General features: G+C 48.4%; 1 protein-coding gene across 4 annotated transcripts in view; it reads left to right on the forward strand.

Moving 5' to 3' along the window:
- The window catches only part of GOLM1 (golgi membrane protein 1), a 58,145-nt gene that overhangs the window by 3,746 nt on the left and 35,257 nt on the right, over positions 1-19,142 (forward strand). For 2 of the 4 annotated variants that reach the window (XM_059142473.1, XM_059142472.1), the window contains exons 2-3: positions 7,528-7,675; positions 9,499-9,678. In XM_059142473.1, the coding sequence (XP_058998456.1) occupies positions 7,547-7,675; positions 9,499-9,678 (309 nt within the window). In that variant the 5' untranslated portion in view covers positions 7,528-7,546. Of the gene's footprint in view, positions 1-6,949; positions 6,974-7,527; positions 7,676-9,498; positions 9,679-19,142 lie in introns of those variants that run through there. The other 2 variants (XM_059142471.1, XM_059142470.1) reach the window with 2 other exon arrangements.

The following is a 19,142-nucleotide window of genomic DNA, read 5'->3' on the forward strand; positions in this document are numbered from 1 at the left end:
GTGACGTGGCTAACGTGGAACTGCGTGAGAAACCTGTGCCTTTCCAGCGGGGGGTTTGTGTTTGCCCATGCTTACATTTATCAGAGGAAATTCAGTTCGTGCCTTTTATAAGAATGGTAAAGCTTCGTAGTCTCTGTAAGGTTTAGTGTAGTTAGAATTTTTCCGCCCACCGCACTGTGCTCAGTGCCGAACCGAGTCAGAGGAGTTCCTCAGGCCCCTCAGAGGGTGGTGACTTGTTGACCTTCAACAGAGAGACTTAAAATGCAGAGTCAGTTTCTACTCTCATGACCACTGTTAGTATTTATTTTATGGTGTATAATAGAATTAGCAAAATGTAATGTAGCATAAAATAATTAATATAATTAGTATATGTATGTACTTGCAAGTTATTTTTATCTGATAGTTAAATTACGGAAATGTAGTTGCTCTCACACTTTTGGATACAAATTAATGTTAACTCTAGGATTTTCTTCCCTCACCTTATGGAGCATCTTTGCCCTCCGGGAGGCTGTGCCCTGCTGGCGGACTCAGTTCTTACAGTCTGACAGCCGCAGACAAGGTGTAAATGAAGAGTCGTCCTGTCCTAATAAAACTTAATTTATGGACGTCCAAATTTTAACTTCATGTGCTGCTCACATATGAACTATTCTTTCGATTTTTTTTTTCAACCCTTAAAAACTGAAAACTTGGGGTGCCCGGGTGGCTCAGTTGTTAAATGTCTGCCTTTGACTCAGGTCATGATCCCAGGGTGTTGGGATGGAGCCCCTTTTCGGGCTCCCTGCTCTCAGCGGGAAGCCTGCTTCTCCCTCTCCCACTCTCCCAGCTTCTGTTCCCTCTCTTGCTGTATCTCTCTCTGTCAAATAAATAAATAAAATCTTTAAAAACAAAACAAACTGAGAACTAGGCTTATGGGCAGTGTACAGAAACAGGTGGCTGGCAGGATTCTGCCTTTGGGCTGCAGTTGGGCAACTCTTGAACTGGAGAAAAATTCGGGAGTTCCTGCCAAGATGTAGTCTTGGCATCCACATGGGAGGTGGCCTTTCTTCAGAAAATTTCAAGTGTTGGAAAAAACAGGATAAAATTTGGTTACTCTTGGGGCGCCTGGGTGGCTCGGTCGGTTAAGTGGCTGCCTTCGGCTCAGGTCATGATTCCGGGGTCCTGGGATCGAGCCCCACGTTAGGCTCCCTGCTCAGTGGAGAGCCTGTTTGTCTCTCTCCCTCTGCCTGACGCTCTGCCTACTTGTGCGCGCTTTCTCTGTCAGATAAATAAAATCTTTAAAAAAAAAAAAAAGAATTTGGTTCCTCTCATTCATTTTCACTTATCCATCTCGCACTTTGGTATTTCCACTGCATAATACTAAACGCGCACATGAATTTTTAAAAACTATTTATTTGAAAGGTCGGGGAAGGGGAGAGTGGGTTAGGGAGAGAGCAAGCCTGAGTAGGGGTGGAGGGGTGGGGGAGGGGCAGAGGGAGAAGGACAAGCAGACTCCCTGCTGAGCACGAATCCCAGTGTGGGACTCAATCCTGGGACCCCGGGATCATGACCTGATCCGAAGGCAGAGGCCAAACTGACTGAGCCACTCAGGGACCCTGTCATGCACATGAACTTTAAAAGTTTTTTCTTCAAAAAACGGACATATGCTAGTCTTAGGTTACAACGTAACGATTCAGGATTGGCGTGTGTTGCAAAATGTTGAGAACAATAAATCTAGTTAACCTCTGTCACCACAGTTACAACATTTTTTCCTTACTGTGAGAACTTGTAAGATGTACTCTTTTTCGCAACTTTGAGATACACAGTACAGTGTTATTAAGAGCGATCACCATGTTGTTGAAGTTTTTTCATTTATAAACTATCAGACTCCAGAGTTGGGGAAACATGATATTTATAATTGGGGATTAGGGTAGTGAGAGATTTTCTGCACTTCCTTGTAAGCTTTTAGAGCAATTGAAGGAGAATGCTGTGGACCTGGTCATTCAACCCTCATGGTTTAGAGCAGGAGTTGATAAACTTCTCTAAGGGACCAGATAATTAGTATTTTGACCCGCAGAGTCCGAATAATAACCCCACGAGTAGCTTTGGATCAGCTCTTCTGCGTAGCCAGAAAACAGCTGTGGCTGTGTTTACAGAACAGGCCTCTGAGGGCCTGTGGGCCTGGTATGCTGACCCCTGGCGTGGGGACATTCTTGGGGCATGGCAGAGTATTTTTAAACCCTCAGAAAAATGTTGGTGACCGAATCCTTCACCTGTGCGGAACAGGGCGTTCTCAGGCCTGTTTGCTCGCTGCTGAGGGGCTTGTGGACTTCCTGCTCAGACTCTCCAAGGTCCAGGTGAGGCCGTTTCCTCAGAGAAGGAAGGAAGGTGCAACTCTTCGGCTAGAGCAGCTGTATTGTTTCTGCAGGGGTCACGTTGTTATAACACGCTGCTCTGATTCGATTGCTCTCATGTACAGTATTTGCTTGTGTGACTAAAGACCTACCAGGCCGTAGAGCATGTGACTCTTGATCTTAGGGTTGTAAGTTCGAGCCCCACGCTGTGTGTAGAAATTACTTAAAAATAAATTATTGGGGCACCCGGTTGGCTCCATTGGTTGTGCTCTTGATTTCAGCTCAGGTCATGGTCTCAGGGTCACGAGATTGAGCCCCACATCAGGTTCTGCACCGAGTGTAGAATCTGGTTAAAATTCTGTCTCTCCAGGGCGCCTTGGTGGCTCGGTCCATGAAGCCGCAGCCTTCTGCTCGGGTCATGATCCCAGGTGTCAATGCTCCCTGCTTAGTGGGGAGTCTGCTTCTCCCTCTGCCCTACCTCCTACTTATGCTGTCTCTCAAATAAATAAATGAAATCTTTAAAAAAAAAAAAAAAAAGATTTTCTCTTTCCCTCTGCCTATCCTGCCCCAGTTTGAGTGCTCTCTTCTGGCTCTCTTAAAACAAACAAACAAACAAAACCTACATAGAAATAAGGAAATGAGAAAAAATAAAAGTATTTAACCAGCAGGTTCAAGGGGCCAGTATATTTGACAGGTTGCTCATTTTCAGGTGCTTTTTCTTTTCTTTTCTTTTTTTTAAAGTAATTAGAGGTTTCGTTTCTTTTCCAAAAAAATTTTTGTCTAACATGCAAATAATAATTTTAGCCAGTAGATTGAATTATTTTCTTTTATTTTTTTGACCCAGAGAGAGAGATCACAAGCAGGCAGAGAGGCAAGCAGAGAGAGAGAGAGAGAGGAGGAAGCATGCTCCCTGCTGAGCAGAGAGCCTGATATGGGACTCGATCCCAGGACCCTGAGATCTTGACCTGAGCCGAAGGCAGAGGCTTAACCCACTGAGCCACCCAGGCTCCCCAGGTTGGATTTTTTTGAATTAAGCCAGTAGGAAGGACTGAGCAGTTTCTTCACATTTCCAGTTTACCAAGACACTTTTAATGCAGAAACATCCACTTCCTTTTTCTCCAGGGAAACCTGGGCTTTCACAGAGTTTAGCTGATTAGAGTTAATCATTTTTCGGTATGTCAGATACTGACAATCAAATATGAGACAAAACACATTCTGGAGCCTCAGTTATAATGATTATTAGTACACCCGATGCAGTATGTCTCCTGCCTTCTTGCCTAGGTCCACAGAACTAAGGTGGGGGCAGGAGAGCCTTCATGTATCTGAACCTGTAAGCTCTGGCTCTGAGTTACTGCCCTAGTCTTCATTTCCTACCTGTGTCTGGCCTTTTGTTTTCAGTTGCAGGAGTTTCTACAGTCCTGGAAGTCAGTGCTGCAGTACCTTGCCACCCAGAGGTTCGGTGCTGGTCTCTCTTCCTCCTGCTCGCCTTAGCTGGCCAGCCCTGTGTCCATTGGGAGCCTCGAGCTCCCCTAACTGTGCCCTCTGGGCGGCTGCATACCTTCCTGGCCAGCCAAGGGCTGGGCCATAGTGAGGGGCTTTGGAGACCAGAATCGTGTTTGGCTTCCTGGAACCCCTTTTTGTCATACTGTGGTCCTATCTGGGATGTCCCATTGCCATGGCAGGGAGACAGCCCCAGAGGGTGGGAGTTACCGCTGCTGCACAGAGAGTGGCATCCATAGGACTAAGCACAAGCCTGGTTCCCATAAAGTAGAAAGGCTGGTAGAAGAGTGACATTCATCACCTTTTCTTCATAAAATGGGGAAAACACTAGATCTAGAAATGATTTCTTATTCATCTTTCCATCTCTAATAATAATAATAAGAAGAATAAGTTGAAATTTATTGAGCAATTACTACTTGCCAGTTGTAGTTCTAAGCACTTTTTATATCTTAACTCATTTAATTCTCAGGTATCCTTAGGAGGAGGACAGTGATGCTCAGATAGGTCTTGTGGTCCCTAAGAGGTGGAACTAGGGTCCGACACTGGCCAGTAGGTCCCAGAGTTTGTTCTCTTAACACTTCCCTGAGCTGCTCGGTGTCAGCATGGCGCCTGTCTTATCATAACTGTCCACTACATTTTCATTGGCTGGCTCAAGAAAGGAGCATTTTGAATGATCATCTGAATACTTCTCTGAAGTGAGAATTGAGTTTTTACTCTTTTCAGATTTGTAGTATACCGATCCATTGACTTATATCTGCTGGAATAAAATAAAAGGTCATAAAAGGACCCCTCCTCTAGAAGTATATTGCTAGGGAATTAAGTATAGACAAAGATAGGCTTTCAAAGGTAAAAATAGATTTTTCCATAAGGAGTGCTGACAGAACTGGCTAGCCATTACACACATGCACACACATAAAACCAAAACTTCATGATTTTTTTGGTATTTTTTATTCTTAACATTAAAAGGGAATTCTAAGTGGATGAAAGATTTAAATATATGAGACCATAGGTGTGTTGAGAGGAGAGATGGGCAAATTTGTATTTCTAAAGTTAGAGTGGAAATGTCTTCCTGAGTACAAACAAAATCCAGAAACAGTAAAATAAAGATTGGCAAGATTAGAGTGTCTTAAAAACACCACTGATAACCAAAAACCATGGGCAAAAAATTTCAAAGATCAAACGAAAAATTGAGAATAAAAGCTATTGCCATGAAAGACCATTGCCATGAAAGACCAAAGATTTATTTATCTTTAACATACAAAGAGCTCTTACAAATCAACAAGATGAACACCCAAGGTTAAAAATAGGCAGAGAATATAAAAAGGCATTTCACCAAATGAACAAATGGCCAGTAAATGAAAAGGTGCTCATTTATGTTCATAACTAAAGAATTTTTTTTTTTTTTTAAAGTAGGCTCTATGCCCCACATGGGGCTCAAACTCACCATCCCAGGATCAAGAGTTAGATGCTATATGGACTGAGCCAGCTGTGTCCACCAAGAGATTTATTTTAAAATATCATTACTGATGGGATTGCCAAACATTAAAAAGTTTTATTTTGGTTTTACTGTGTGAGAAAACAGTTCTCATACTAGTAGTGAGAGGGTAAATTATTGGAAGTGCTTTGAAAGCCAATTGAGTAAGATCTATCAATTTTTTAGTTTAGATTTGGATTTAGTTTAGGTTTGGATTTATGAACAAGTTGCAAACATAGTGCAGAAGGTTCCTATATGTCCTTCACTCACCGTTCCCTTGTTTAGTTGTCCAAAATGCTTCTAGAGCATTGGGGTTTCAGAGTTGTGTGTAAGGGCTCGCACACCTGGATAGAAGTTTGCAAACACAGGTGTGGATGTCAAGGGTGTTCTTGGCAGTGTGGTTGGAAATAAGCCGAATTGCCCTCTGTAGGAGACTGGTTAAATAAATGCTGGCACACAGTGGAGCCCCCTCCAGGACTTTGGAGAGAAAAGAGCAAGCTATAATTTGCCACGAGGAAAAGTGTGATAAGAAGTATGATTAAGTGACTCCTGACATTTACAAGACAGTGTGAATGCTCTTGTTTCGATTTAAAAACATGTATGTTGATGCTTGTATAAGCATCAAGAAACATCTAGAAGACTTGCTGCATATTAGAAGGGCCAACACCTGGCCTTTTTCTACAGCCCTTGAATTGGAAGTGGAGGAGTAGGGCCCACGCCCCCGTCGCAGGTGATGCTGGCGTCCTGGGAGGGTCGAGAGCCACTGGAATAGGAGGATGCCGCCATTAGGGAGACTTTAAATTTCACACTTTACTGTGCAGCTTTTCTCCCCAGTTGTGTTTGTAGTTTTATATATATTTTTTGAAGTATGAAAAGAGTGAAAAAGACTGTTTTGTGATCAGAATCAGATATAAGGCAGTGGAGACAGGACATGTATCCGCAGATATACAGAATTTTCTAGAAGTTTAGTATTTCTGAGCATTACTCTCCTTTCATATGTATGGGGCTTGCTGATTTCCACTGATAATGGATTTTTAGTTTTTTCTCCTCTCTCACCCTGAAAGACCAGCGGCTGGCGAGGGAAGCTGAGGTAGTTCTGTGCTTCGGAATTCTGATGGTCCTTTATTTCAGGTGATTCCAGGCAGCGCTCATTTACCCCATTTAGACATCCACACTACTACCTGATTATTATGGAAGCGGTCTCCCAGGGACTCGCCTAACCAGGAACACCTGAGGGGGAAAACTGGTCCTGTGGACTCTGCTCTGTTCCCGCTTGAATGAACTTTAACCTGGAGGTTGAGTCCCTGGGAGGTCTTTCCTGCACTGTGGGCCACACCTGGCATAAAAGAGGCCCTATTCACAGAGATGCCCTTTGTGGTGCCTGCCACCGTTCCTCTGATAAGGCCTGTTTTACCCGCCTCGTGGGAAGGTCGGCTTTCCTTGTGCTTGGTTCTGGGGCTGGTATCCAGGCAGACCTGGTCTTGGGTTGAAGTCCATGAACAAACTTGGTCCCCTCCCTTTTGTAAGCCGTGTCTGGCTTTCTCTGCAGAGGTAATGCTCTCTGCAGCTCTCTAGCTAACGCGGATGGCCTGTACTGGGAGAGCAGCAAGCGTTCAGAGGAAACCTGGGCTGGCACCGCCCGCCTGCCGGCAGCACCCTGCATGTGTGTGTGAGTGGGGGGTCCACGCTGACTGTGACTTCCTCAGTGAGCATCCACACTCCTCCGGGGTGCTTTCTGGCTTTGCACAACAAACCTTTATTTGGGTGTCCTTCGTAATTCTCTACAAGGTGAAAAGCCCTCCCTTGTTAGGACTTAAATAAAAAAGGCCTCTTTGGGGAGCAGTGAGAAATGGGTTTTTTTCCCCCTAAAGTGATGTGGAAGCATTTAACATTTGCTGTTGCTGTTCACAGAGTTGATTCCTTCTTAACCTGTCCTGGAGGCAGCAGGGAGAAAGGGGTGGGGAGGGTGGGGAAAGCACTTAACACCATTTTACAGAAGAGGAAACTGATGTGCAGGAGACATTCCCTGCAGGCAGTGATTCCCAGGGCCGTGCTCCCTCCTAGCAGCCTGTCCTAGGGGGCCGGCCTGCTGGTGGTCTTCTCTTTCCCGCAGGTTCACATTTGGAGGCACAGACACCTCCTGCTGGCGATGGGGATGGACACGATCTGCTCCCAGGGCGGCACTGCGAGCACAAAGGCTTCTTTGCTTGTTTTGTTTGTCAGATTCGCCCCAGCCTTTGAGATGATGGGACTGGGAAACGGGCGCCGGAGCATGAAGTCGCCGCCCCTCGTGCTGGCTGCCCTGGTGGCCTGCATCATTGTCCTGGGCTTCAACTACTGGATCGCCAGCTCCCGAAGCGTCGATCTCCAGGTGCCTGGCTCGTCTGGGAGCATGAGCGTCTCCCCATGTTTAAGGTGGCTGGGTGGTGGAGTCCCAGGGCCCTGGTGTCCACCGCTCCCTAAGGCATCCCGCTCAGCGACTTGTGCACTATGTGTCTCGAGGTTGGGGCTCCCCACATCCCCCACCCCACCCAGGCCAGACTCTCCACATCCACTCTGCACTTGGGTAGGAGAGAACCTCTCTGTGACTTAGGATGGCTCCCAGAACGTCCCCCTCTCTGCTTGGCCTGGGAGTGAAGGGTTTTTCATGGATCCCCTTGGGCTGGTTCTGGGAAGGCCGCTTGCTTCGTCACCCCGACGGCCGTTGGGTCCTCCAGTCCACACCAGATCTCAGAGTGGTGTTGGAAGTATATTTGGGTAACGGGTATGGGAAGTGTGTTTCTACAGGTGCCAGTAGTTCAAGTCCTCACTCAAGGACGGTAATTTTAGCTTTCCCATTTATGGTTGTGTATTGTGGGTCAGACAGGGCTGAGCTGGGACAGGCACTCTCCTTGACCAGACTTCAGTCCGGCATCTCTGACCCCTCTTCTCTAGGCCTCCGTCTTGGCTTCCCCCGCCATCCTGCCATCTCGCCTTTAGCCTGCCCAGCCCACTTAGCAAAGAATTCTTTCTGGCTGAGTCCTCTCTACCCCCCAGTATCTGATCAGGCACCTCCTCCCTCTTGCTGATGTCTGAGCCCTTTGCCTGCCTCGAGCAAGAAATCTCCCTGCCCTTGAGATCCCCTCTTAACACTTTCCCCCCAAATGGCTCCTCACTCTGCTGTTGGCTGCAAACCCTTAGCTGCCTCAGAATGGAACCGGTTCTCTTCCTTCCTGAACAGACCCCTGTTGCAGGAGCCTTGAAGGAAGTTTTCCTTCCCGTGTTCACAAGTGTCTGAGTGATTTTTCTTTAACCGGGCGTTATATACACGCTCTGCTCTAGGACACAAAACAAACTCTGTGAGCTTGGGACTTCATCTCCCCCCTTCCCAGGCACGCAGATCCTGACACAGATGGGGGCAGTACCCCAGGAGCAGGGATTCCAGCCCAGCCTTTCCTCTCCCCCAGAGCTGGGGCTCTCAGCCCTGAAACCCTGCCCTGTCCCAGCAGGCCCCAGGCAGCCACGTTTTCCTGGGAGCTTCCGTGGGAGCTGGTCTCCGGGCAGGCGCGGGCTTGGGGTCCTGAGTTAGAGAACTGAATCTGTTCTGGGAGGTTTTGTCTGCCAAGGGTTGAGTGCTCTGTCAGCGGGAGGGCAACGGAACGAAATATTTGAGCACCTGGGGAAGTACGAGGCACTTCATGGATTTCCCTCCTTCAGGCCTCAGAGTCTCCGGGAGGGACTTTTTGGGATTTCCTGGGAGATAAGCTGGGGTGCCCAAGAAGCCCAGAGAAGTGACTTCCTCTATTTGTAATATGGTTTCTCTGGGAAAAATTATAGCTTCTGTACAGTTGATTTCCAAGATTGCTCTTAATAGAACCCCTTCAGGCACATTTTTGTGGGGAAGAATTTATTCTCCAGGAGCAGAGTTGGCAGAAATTCCATCTGGGCTTTGCAGGACATGCAGTGAACGTGTCTGGCCCCAGGCTGCTGCCTGGTGAGGAAGGAGTGGAATGGGAGCTGGGGAGTGGGGGGCTGGGGAGGGGACCCAGGAGGGCCCGGCAGCACTGCCCACGGGGCCCCGGAGCACACCTCCAGCAAAGGGCTTACTGCTGGCTCTGGGCCCCAGAGCCGGCTTCTCAGAGGGAGCTCCTTCCAGTGGCCAGGTCTCCAGGGACAGCTTGGGGTTTCCCCTCGTGTTCTGTGCTGTCCTTCTAGACCCGGATCCTGGAGCTGGAGGGCCGGGTCCGCAGGGCCGCTGCGGAGAGAGGCGCGGTGGAGCTGAAGAAGAACGAGTTCCAGGGGGAGCTGGAAAAGCAGCGGGAGCAGCTCGACCGGATCCAGTCCAGCCACGACTCGCAGCTGGAGAGCGTCAACAAGATCTACCAGGACGAAAAGGCAAGACCCCCCTTAGATCCCCCTTAGTTCTGTTCCAGATGCCAGTTGGGACACCGCTGAGTTCTTCGGCTGGGAGGGGGAGCGGTGGGGATGGTGTTCATGTGATGAGGGGGAGCGGGTCACGTGTCAGCGGTTCCCTGCGTTGTTCTGTGCATCCCTGTCTCCCTGTCTTTAGGCCTGCACGTTGGTCCCTCTTCATCCCCTTCCCCTGCGTTACCTGACCCCCAGCCCTTCCCCTCCGGCCACCCCTGGATTGTTCTCCATCCGTGGGCCTTTCCACATGTATGTGAAATCCTACAGCGTGTTTGCCCTTCTCAGATTTATTTCACTTAGTGTAATGTCCTCCAAGTCCATCTGTGTTGTCACAAATGGCAAGACTTCCTGCTTTTTTGTGACTGCGTAGTATTCTTGTGTGTTTGTGTGTGTGTGTGTGTGTATGTACTTTATCCGTTCATCTGTCGATGGACACTTGGGCTGCCCCCCTCCCTTGGCTGTTGTGAATAATGCTGCAGGGCACGTGGGGTACATGTATCCATTCAGAGTAGTGTTTCTGTTCAGGTAGATGCCCAGAAGTGGGATTGCTGGATCATACGGTCGTTCCACTTTTACTTGTTTGAGGAAGCTGCATCCCACTTTCCATCGCGGCTGCACCCGCACGCCTTCCCACCTGCTGCGCACGAGGCTCCCGTCTGTCCACATCCTCAGCAGCACCTTTAGTTCTCGTCTCTTTGATCTTAGCCATTCTGACGCGTGGAAGGTGATCGCTCGCATGGTTTTGATTTAGAGAAATGCTCTCTTCATTGGCGGGCTACTGTACCGTGTTCACACATGTGTTCTTCTCTGAAGATGGTTCCCATTTTATAGTGAAGTGCTTCTTAATGTCCCCTAGTTGCGGATGACACTATTTATACTCCTTCAGTCCCCCGGAACCGACTGCAGTAGGACGTAGACGTGGCTCCCAGTGTGTGCACAGACAGATCCCTTTCAAGCTTGTTTCTGGGAGAAAGTAGAGTTTATTCTCCAGGAGCAAAGTTGGCAGGATTTTAGTCTGGGCTGTAGGACATGCAGAGACCGTGTCTGGCCGCTGCCTGCTGCCTGGTTACTGGGCAGTGTGGGAGGGAGGGCCTGGGCTGAGATGGGCTCCCCTGCTGGGCCAGGGGTGGCTGGGAGGGGCTGGTGTGGGCTGGTTGAGTGCTTCCTCCCGGCCCAGCTGTGGGCTAGAAGCTGTCCCGTCCTCCGGGAGGGAGGAACGTGAGGAGCGCGTTTCCTGAACTGTCTGCTGCCACCACACCCCGTACATCCATGTGTCCGTGCCTGGAAGTTCTACTCTCTTTCTGAGGAAGCATTGTCTTTTATCTGAGCTTCTGGCTTTTTTTTGGTTTTTACTTAAAAATTTTTCCTTTTTGAAATGGTAGCGATAGAAGATAGTATGGCTGTGTGGCTGTGTGAGGTGTTGGCTTATCGCTCGCATCTGTTTTCGTAACTCCCGTCAGTCTACCAGATGCTTCCGAAATTCCACTGCCCTGCGAAATCCCAAACTTGGGGAGTGATAATCTCTCATTCGTTCTCCTCCAAGCTTCCGGGATTTCAGTGTGTTGCATGAAAGTGCGGGCGCATATTTTGGGTGGGGAGAAGGAAAAGCAGCTGCAGGTGAATTTCAGCTCATGGGCATTCGGCTTTGGTGGCGTTTGCACTACTTTGGCTCCAGACCCCTGTGAAATGGGCTGCAAACAACCGGGCTTCCGTATTGGGTGGGCAGAGCCTGCAGAGCGCGCTGGGCACAGAAGCGTTTGTCCGAGAGAATTCCTGGTAATGCAGCCGGTGGAGCATCATCCCACCGGCGGGTCCTCAAGATAGAGATGCTGGTCCATTTGAGTACAATCTGACGTGGAGATAACAGCACAAACTTGGAATTCTTTGAAATATGATAGAGGAGCTATTTTCTGAACATCTTTCTCTGTAGATAAAGAGACGAGTGGGAACATCTTCCAGCCAGAAATGAGGTGACTGTTTCACCTTGGTTCTTAATGCTTCAGCTTTATGGCTTCTTTCTGAAAGGGGGCTTAGCTCTCCCACCCCCTCCACTCCAAACTGCTTGGGAATGGGGTGGGAAAGGCTGTTGTATTTGCAGTAAGCAGCTTACATATTGAAAATTCGGAAGTCCCAGTCAAGAGGGTGAAATATGTATTTGAAAGCGGGACAGAGAGCCACTGGGGAAGAACGTTTTTAACTTTTAAAATATGTGATAGAAAGTTCTTCTAATTTGAGGGTGGGGGCTAGTCCCTTAGCTCCAGGAGGAGTTTAGCTGTAGCTTGATGTGGTGGTAAAATGCATAGGCTGTCCATTCAGGCAGACCTGGGTTCAAATCCTGTTTTCCTCAGCTCTATGATTTTAGGCAAGTCACTTAAATTCTCTGGGTCCGTTTTCTTAGCTCTCCAGTGAGGAGAGCAACAGAATTCCCCTCACAGCCACACTGTGAGGATTTGGTGAGATAATATTTACACAGGGCTTGACACAATGCTTGACGTGGACCAGCAGCTCAAAAACTGGGAGCTGGTGTTATTACAACTAGTCCCAGTAATTGTAGTAACAGCAGTGGATCAAGATAGAGATGGTCGTAAACCACAACATCAGAAGTGATAACACTATTTTTGGGGTGGGGGGAAGGTGGACTTTTTTTTTAAAACTTCCAAATTGATATCATGGAACAAAATTGCCCTACTTTTAGGAAAGGATGAAAAGATGCTGGGGTGGCCATTAGAACCAGTGTTGCTGATTCTAACCAGACCCCGGACTAAGCTTTCCCCAGGGATGGTGTCCTGGATTTGTCTCGGCAGCCTCATGAGACTGGTGCTTCAGCTCAGAGTTTGTAAGCCTTCCCCCAGGTGGAGGCCTAGACCCCTGAGAGCCCACACAGGGGGGCCTCCCTCTGCTCTGTGCAGATATAGGGCCATGGTGGGGGGAGGGTGGTCCTCCAGAATTCTCCATCCCTAAATAACACAGGGCCACAGGGTACCAGGCTGGCCTGAGTCCATAGTTGTTGAAGTTAGGTGATGGGATCCTATATTTATCTCCATGCTTCAAAAGAACACGGTAGTCCAGCTCCTTCTCTTTTGGCCCCATTTCTAAATTCTCAGGCATTAAAATACCAGATTCTCTATAGCCAGGCAGTTCCGGAGAAGTAGGGCTGGTCCGCCATACCAGTACCTTCTCTCTCTCTCTCTCTTTTTTTTTTTTTCTTTTTTTCCCCCACTTAGGAGGTCAGCACGTGTGTGAATTGGAATGAGGCTCTTTTTCAGAATGTTGAAGAATCATCTGGTGGTGGAATAGAGCTTCTCAGCCATGGGAGGATTGGGTGGGGGTCAGCATCTCTGGGTGGGGGCGATTTGCAAAACGTCACATGTCACATGCCTAGATATTTCTGACCTCCTGGAACCTTACCCCACCTTGGGTGGGCACTGTTGCCCTGGTGGGTGTTGTAGCCATCACATGGGGGTGTGGACAGAAGCCCGAAGGCCAAACCCACCACGGATGATGGGGTTGTGAATGGAATGCTTCGGGCCAGCACTGTGTGGTAGAATTCCCCATGAGGAGGGAAGTGTCCCGTTTGTGCTCTGCTGTGCGGTGTCCTGGCTACGTATGGCTATTGAACACCCACAATGTAGCTGGTGGGTCCGAGGAACTGAATTGTGAATTTTACTCAGTTTTAAATACATATAAGTGGCCAAATCTTGAACAGCACGGGTTTGAATGATAGAGGTTGAACTCTGGTGGAAAGGCTGAGTGTCCTGTTCTGTGGGAGAGCCACGGGCCAAGTCCGGGTTTCCTTTGCTTCTAGGCTGTCTTTCCCTTTTCGCTCTTTGATTCTGAATTGGGCCATGGATGACGAGGTCACCGTGTAGTGGGGTAGCTGTGCTCCCTGTGAAAGCCTCTGTTGCTAGGCAGTGATCAGTGGTGCGGAGTTCTCCGTTCAGCTTATCCTGTTGGCGCTTAAGAACTTGGTTGTTTATTTCAGAGAAAACCGGCCTTGCCAGGCAGCACATCACGGTCACCCGGGAGCTTGTGCAAACACACACAGATTTTAAAAATACGCTGGGTCTGACTCTACAGGTGTTGGGCCTGGGAGAATACTGAATTTTTCTGAAAGATGGTACACACACGTGTGGGTGCACGGTTTTCTCCAAATGCTCAGATCCCAGAGAAGCGGAGGTGTGGGGGGGTTCATCTGGAGACCCATGGGGGAGCTACTGGGTGTTTTGCAGTATTGCACTCTTAAAAATAAAATTGCCATATCAGGGTTTTCATTTTTGTTGTTGTTTTTTTTTTTTTTTACTCTTTCTCAATGAAATGACTTTAAAATGGAGGGCATTATGATGAAGTTAGAGAATTCTTTAAAAATAATCTGGCAGTGTGGTTACAAAGTAACGGATGTGGATACTGATTTTTCTAAGGTATTTCTGATATCTTTACCTGCATTACTAGAATCCTTGACAGTTTTTAGAAGATGGGCCAAGTTGCAAACTTCCTGCTCACTTTTTTTCCCCAAGATTGCCAGCTCCCTCAGCCTTGGGATGTGGGTGTGTCTTTGGGTCCTCCATCCTGAGACCAGCCTCTCAGGCGCCCCTTCGAGTTCACCTGGAACGGGTGGGCAAGTGTGAGACACCAGGTGAGCTCCAGCAGCCTCGCTGTGGTGCTGGAATGAGCCCGGGAGCAGAGTTTGTAGGAAGGAACAGGGCATGAAGAGAAGTCAGAGGGATAATAAGCTGATACCTGTGTGTCCCTCCCCCAGAAATTATGTAAAACAAAACCATTATCAAGTTGAGATCCTCTGTGTTCTCCTCTACCCCTTCCTTTCCTTCCTGCCCAAACATCGCCACCATGATAAATTTCTTTTTAAATTGTAATTCCAGTGTAGTTAACATAGTGTTATGTTAGTTTCCGGTGTACAATATAGTGTTTCAACACTTCCACAAAACACCTCATGCTCTTCATGACAAGTGCCCTCCTTAACCACCGTCACCGGTTTCACCCCCTACTATTTTGAATTCTAGTGGTTATAGTTTATATTTCTTAACTTCTGCAGATGTCCAGTGGCCAGAGCATTGACCATCAGATTCTGTCTCGATAATAAGAATCAAATCTACTGCTTTTTTTTTTTTAATCTTAACCAAAGCCTCTGATTTTCTTCTTTTAAAGATTTTATTTATTTATTTAACAGAGAGAGACACAGTGAGCGGGGGAAACACTCACAGTGAGTGGGGTAGTAGGAGAGGGAGAAAGCAGGCTCCCACTGAGCAGGAAACCCAACACGGGACTTGATCCCAGGATCCTGGGACCATGACCTGAGCCAAAGGCAGATGCTTGACAACTGAACCACACAGGTGCCCCCAAAGCCTCTGCGTTTTTTATCATAAACACTTCAGAAGAGACTTCAGCTGAATCTTGAAGATGGACATTTTTGTTTTCATCCCCCCCCCCTTTTTTTTTTAAAGAGAGAGTGAGCAAGCACACGAGCAGGGGGAGGGAGAAGCAGGCTCCCTGGTGAGGATGCTGGGATCCTGACCTGAGCCAAAGGCAGATACTTAATGGACTGAGGCTCCCAGATGCCCCTTCGGTCTCCCTTCTTCCCTGCCTCCCGGTGTGCTGCAGAAGGAGATATGGTGAAGATTTGCATGAATGTCGGCAGACAGGTTCATGCATACTTCTAGAACTTGTAGAACTCGGTGGGAGCACAGGTGTGGTCGCTTCCTGAGCTGTAGATGACGGGGGGTTTCAGTTTTTTGAAAGCAGCAGAAGTGACTGTGTAAGGTAGCCTTAAGTAACTTTCAAAAAAGTTGTCTTATAAATTATCGAAATACTGTTACTGTTCTAAAAATACAAAGAAGTTAAAATCCCATGTAATTTCATCACTCTGAGATTAGCCACTGAGAACCCCTCATGCCCTTTTTAAAACGTGCAGATTACATCTTTTTATAAATGATTGTTATACTCAAGCTTCTATAAACGTAGGTGTGCTATGAAGATGGTGGAACATAAAGGAGGTTCTTGAAATGAGAAATACGTTCGAACACATCTGGTATTTGCACATCATTAAAAAGCCCAGAAACTCTCAATTTATGGGCATGGAGGTAACCATTTCCAGCAAGAATATTTTTTTAAGATTTTATTTATTTGACAGAGAGATCACAAGTAGGCAGAGAAGGGGAAGCAGACTCCCTGCTGCGCAGAGCCTGATGCGGGACTCGATCCGGGACCCTGAGATCATGACCTGAGTCGAAGGCAGAGGCTTAACCCACTGAGCCACCCAGGTGCCCCAGCAAGAACATTCTTCATGAGTGTTTGCTTTTGTAGCATTTCATAGCATTTGCATTCGTAGTCTACCTTGATCCCTAATTGGCACAGGTGACTGTTTTGAGTCTGAAGAGACACATGTCATTCAGGAGAACAGTGTGTGTGGTGTTCTGCTTATCTATTTTTGTATCACAAATGACCCCGGAACATAGGGGTTTAAAGCCATGTTGGCATTTATTTTGTTAATATACATCTGCAGTTGGGAGGGCTCAGGGGAAACTTGTCTCTGTTCCACGGTTCACTCTCTGGGTGACCAAAAGGCTCAGAATCGCCTGAAACTTCCCTCACTTATGTGTCTGTTGTTGGTGACCTGAGACCATGGTGGGGTCAAGGCCACAACACTTCTGTGTGGCTTTTGAGTGGCTGCTAGGCCTCCTTGAAGCTTGGAGGCCAGGCTCCTAGGGCGCTGTCCTGATGGGGAGGGAAGGAGAGAGCCTGCGGGAAGCTGTCCCCTTGTATATTCATTTTCCAGAGCGGCCATGTAACAAGGTCCCATAAACCAGGTGGCTTAAAACAACAGAAGTGTATTCTTTCTAGGTTCTGGAGGATAGAAGTTCAAAACCAAGGTGTCAGCAGGGCTGTGCTCCCTTGAAGGCTTTAGGGGAGGATCCTTCCTTCACCGGTTCTGGTCCGCGGTGTCTGCCTCCAGCCTTTGGTCGTAGATGTGTCCCTCCAGCCCCTGCCTCCGTCCTCCCCTGGCTGTCCGCCGCCCTGTCTCTGTACTTTCACCTCTTCCCTTTAGTCCTGCTGAGTCTGACCCTGCTCTCATGACTCCATTTTACCTTCTTTCTATCCGCCTAGACTCTGTCTCTAAATAAGGGGATTCTTCGGTTCTGCGTTGACATGAATTTTGGGGGTACATGGTCCAACCCATGAGGCTTTTTACTGACTGCTTCAGAAGTCAGCAGGGTCACTTCTTCAGCATTCATAGGCCACTAAGGCCAGCCCAGTTTGGAAAGGGTGGGAACCGGGCTCTGGCGCCTGAGCGCTTGGAATCATGTGGGGTTTTTGTTTGTTTGTTTGTTTGTTTTTGTTTTTAAAGATTTTATTTATGTATTTGACAGAGATCACAAGTATGCAGAGAGGCAGGCAGAGAGAGAGGAGGAAACAGACTCCCTGCTGAGCCGGGAGCCCGATGTGGGACTCTATCCCAGGACCCTGAGATCATGACCCAAGCCTAAGGAAGAGGCTCAACCCACTGAGCCACCCAGGCGCCCCTGGAGTCATGTTTTTAAGCCACCACATTTCCCGTGAAATACTTTTTTTTTTTTTTTTTTTTTTGAGAGAGAGCACGATTTGCAGCAGGCAGAGGCAGAAGCAGGCTCCCTAGCAGAGAGCCCAGTGTGGGACTTGATCCCAAGACCATGAGATCATGACCCGAGCCAAAGGCAGACCCTTAACCGACTGAACCACCCAGGGGTCCCTCACTTTTTTTTTTTTTTTTTAACACTAAATATGTGTTTACGTATCAAATAAGATTTTAAAGGGCATAAATAAAAACAGATTCTCAGATTTTAGTTTTTGCCAAAAGCTAGTGGAGATCCACTTGTAAAGTTCTCTCCTAAAGCTGGCACTGGGTGTGTTAATCCAGTCTTTTATTTTGTTGTCAGAAGGCTGATGATGATTTCGGGTCTGAAGACTTCCCAAGATCTCCAGTGCCCCTCAGACCCCCACTAGGTGCTGCCAACAGCCAGGAGGTGGTCCTAAAGGCCTGTCAGGGGCAGATTCCCCTTCATCTCTGAAATGCCCAGTGGAGGAGCCTGAGTGACCCCAAGGACTCCGCGGCCCCTCCCCCAGGGAATGCCCAGCTTCCTGCTACTGTGCTCGCTTTTTTGGTCTCCAGAGTTAGTGTCTGAAATTGTGTCCTTTTCCTTAGCTGTGTTTGTGACCTTCTCCCTGGCTCGTTTCTTGCAGTTTTTCCACCTAGACCTTTGAACTTTTCACTTAGGTGTTAAATCTGTAAATTAATGCTGCAGTAGTGTGAAGGAACAAGTTTGAGAAACATTTCGTTTATAGTGGGGGGTGGGGGAAGCGGGAGGGCCAGCCTGCAAAGCGGGAGGGCATGGCGGTGACACATTAAGGGTTTCCTGTCCAGAAAGAGAAAAGCTTATCGAGGGGGGAGGCGGAGGGAGGAGCAGCCTGTGTCCCCTTTGTCACCGCCAGTGTGCCTGTGCAGCAGTGAGCTTCCTGCCTCCCTGGCAAGTGGGCCCGAGGGGCGTGTGTGGTCTGAAAGCACCTTGCCTTGCCTGGGCTTCGGTGCTGTCAGGGGTGGGTGAGCAGGTCGTGTGGGCCCATCTGGGTTGGCTCCTGGGTTCTCATGCGGGATTTGAACTCAGGGCTGGGCTGCTCCCCACGACTCTAGCTGCATTTGGTTCCAAGACTGACTTTCTAAAGAGGAAGTGACTAACGTTAAGGACTGTGGTCGTTTCTCCTACCTGAGAGTTTCCAGAGAGCTCTCCCCAGCTCCTGGACCATCCTGGCTGGCAGGCCAGTGTGGTTAGCTCTGTGCCAAGGTGCAGACCCGCTGGGGTGACTGGCCGGGAGGGGCCCGCGGGGCTGGGTGCAGGCTGCGAGCATGTGTGTCTTGTAGGACTTCTACAGCATTCGAAGGGTCCTGGCTGCTTCTCTCTGTGGCGGCTTCTCCTGTGCACCTGAGAAGGTGGTGACTTATTTCTGAGGAGGTAGTTTTCTCAGGGTGACCAGAGCAGAGTTATGCAGATACAAAGTTTCTTTTATTTTTACTACCTTTTATCACTGTGTTTTACTGAAGACCAAAGGGTTCTAGAAGTGTTTTTCTGTTTTTCATCTGCACTGATTTTCCATCTCTTACTTCTGTCCATTCAGTATTTATTCTGCAGGGTGCTGGGCAGGGCCAGGGATGCAGCGGGCTTTGTGGGTGTCCTGGCTTTGCCGGTTGTCCAAGATGTGCCAGTGTCCAGGCTGGGTGGCTGTCTGGGCTGTGCCCGTGTCCAAGCTTTGAGCTGTGCGGATGTCCGGGCTGTGCAGGAGTCTGGGCTGTGTGGGTGTCTGAGCTATGAGCTGTGCGGGTGTCCGGGCTGTGCGGGTGTCCGGGCTGTGTGGGAGCCTGGGCTATGAGGTCCCAGCTATGAGCT

Source organism: Mustela lutreola, chromosome 12 (assembly GCF_030435805.1).
Source record: "Mustela lutreola isolate mMusLut2 chromosome 12, mMusLut2.pri, whole genome shotgun sequence".
Taxonomy (NCBI): domain Eukaryota; kingdom Metazoa; phylum Chordata; class Mammalia; order Carnivora; family Mustelidae; genus Mustela; species Mustela lutreola.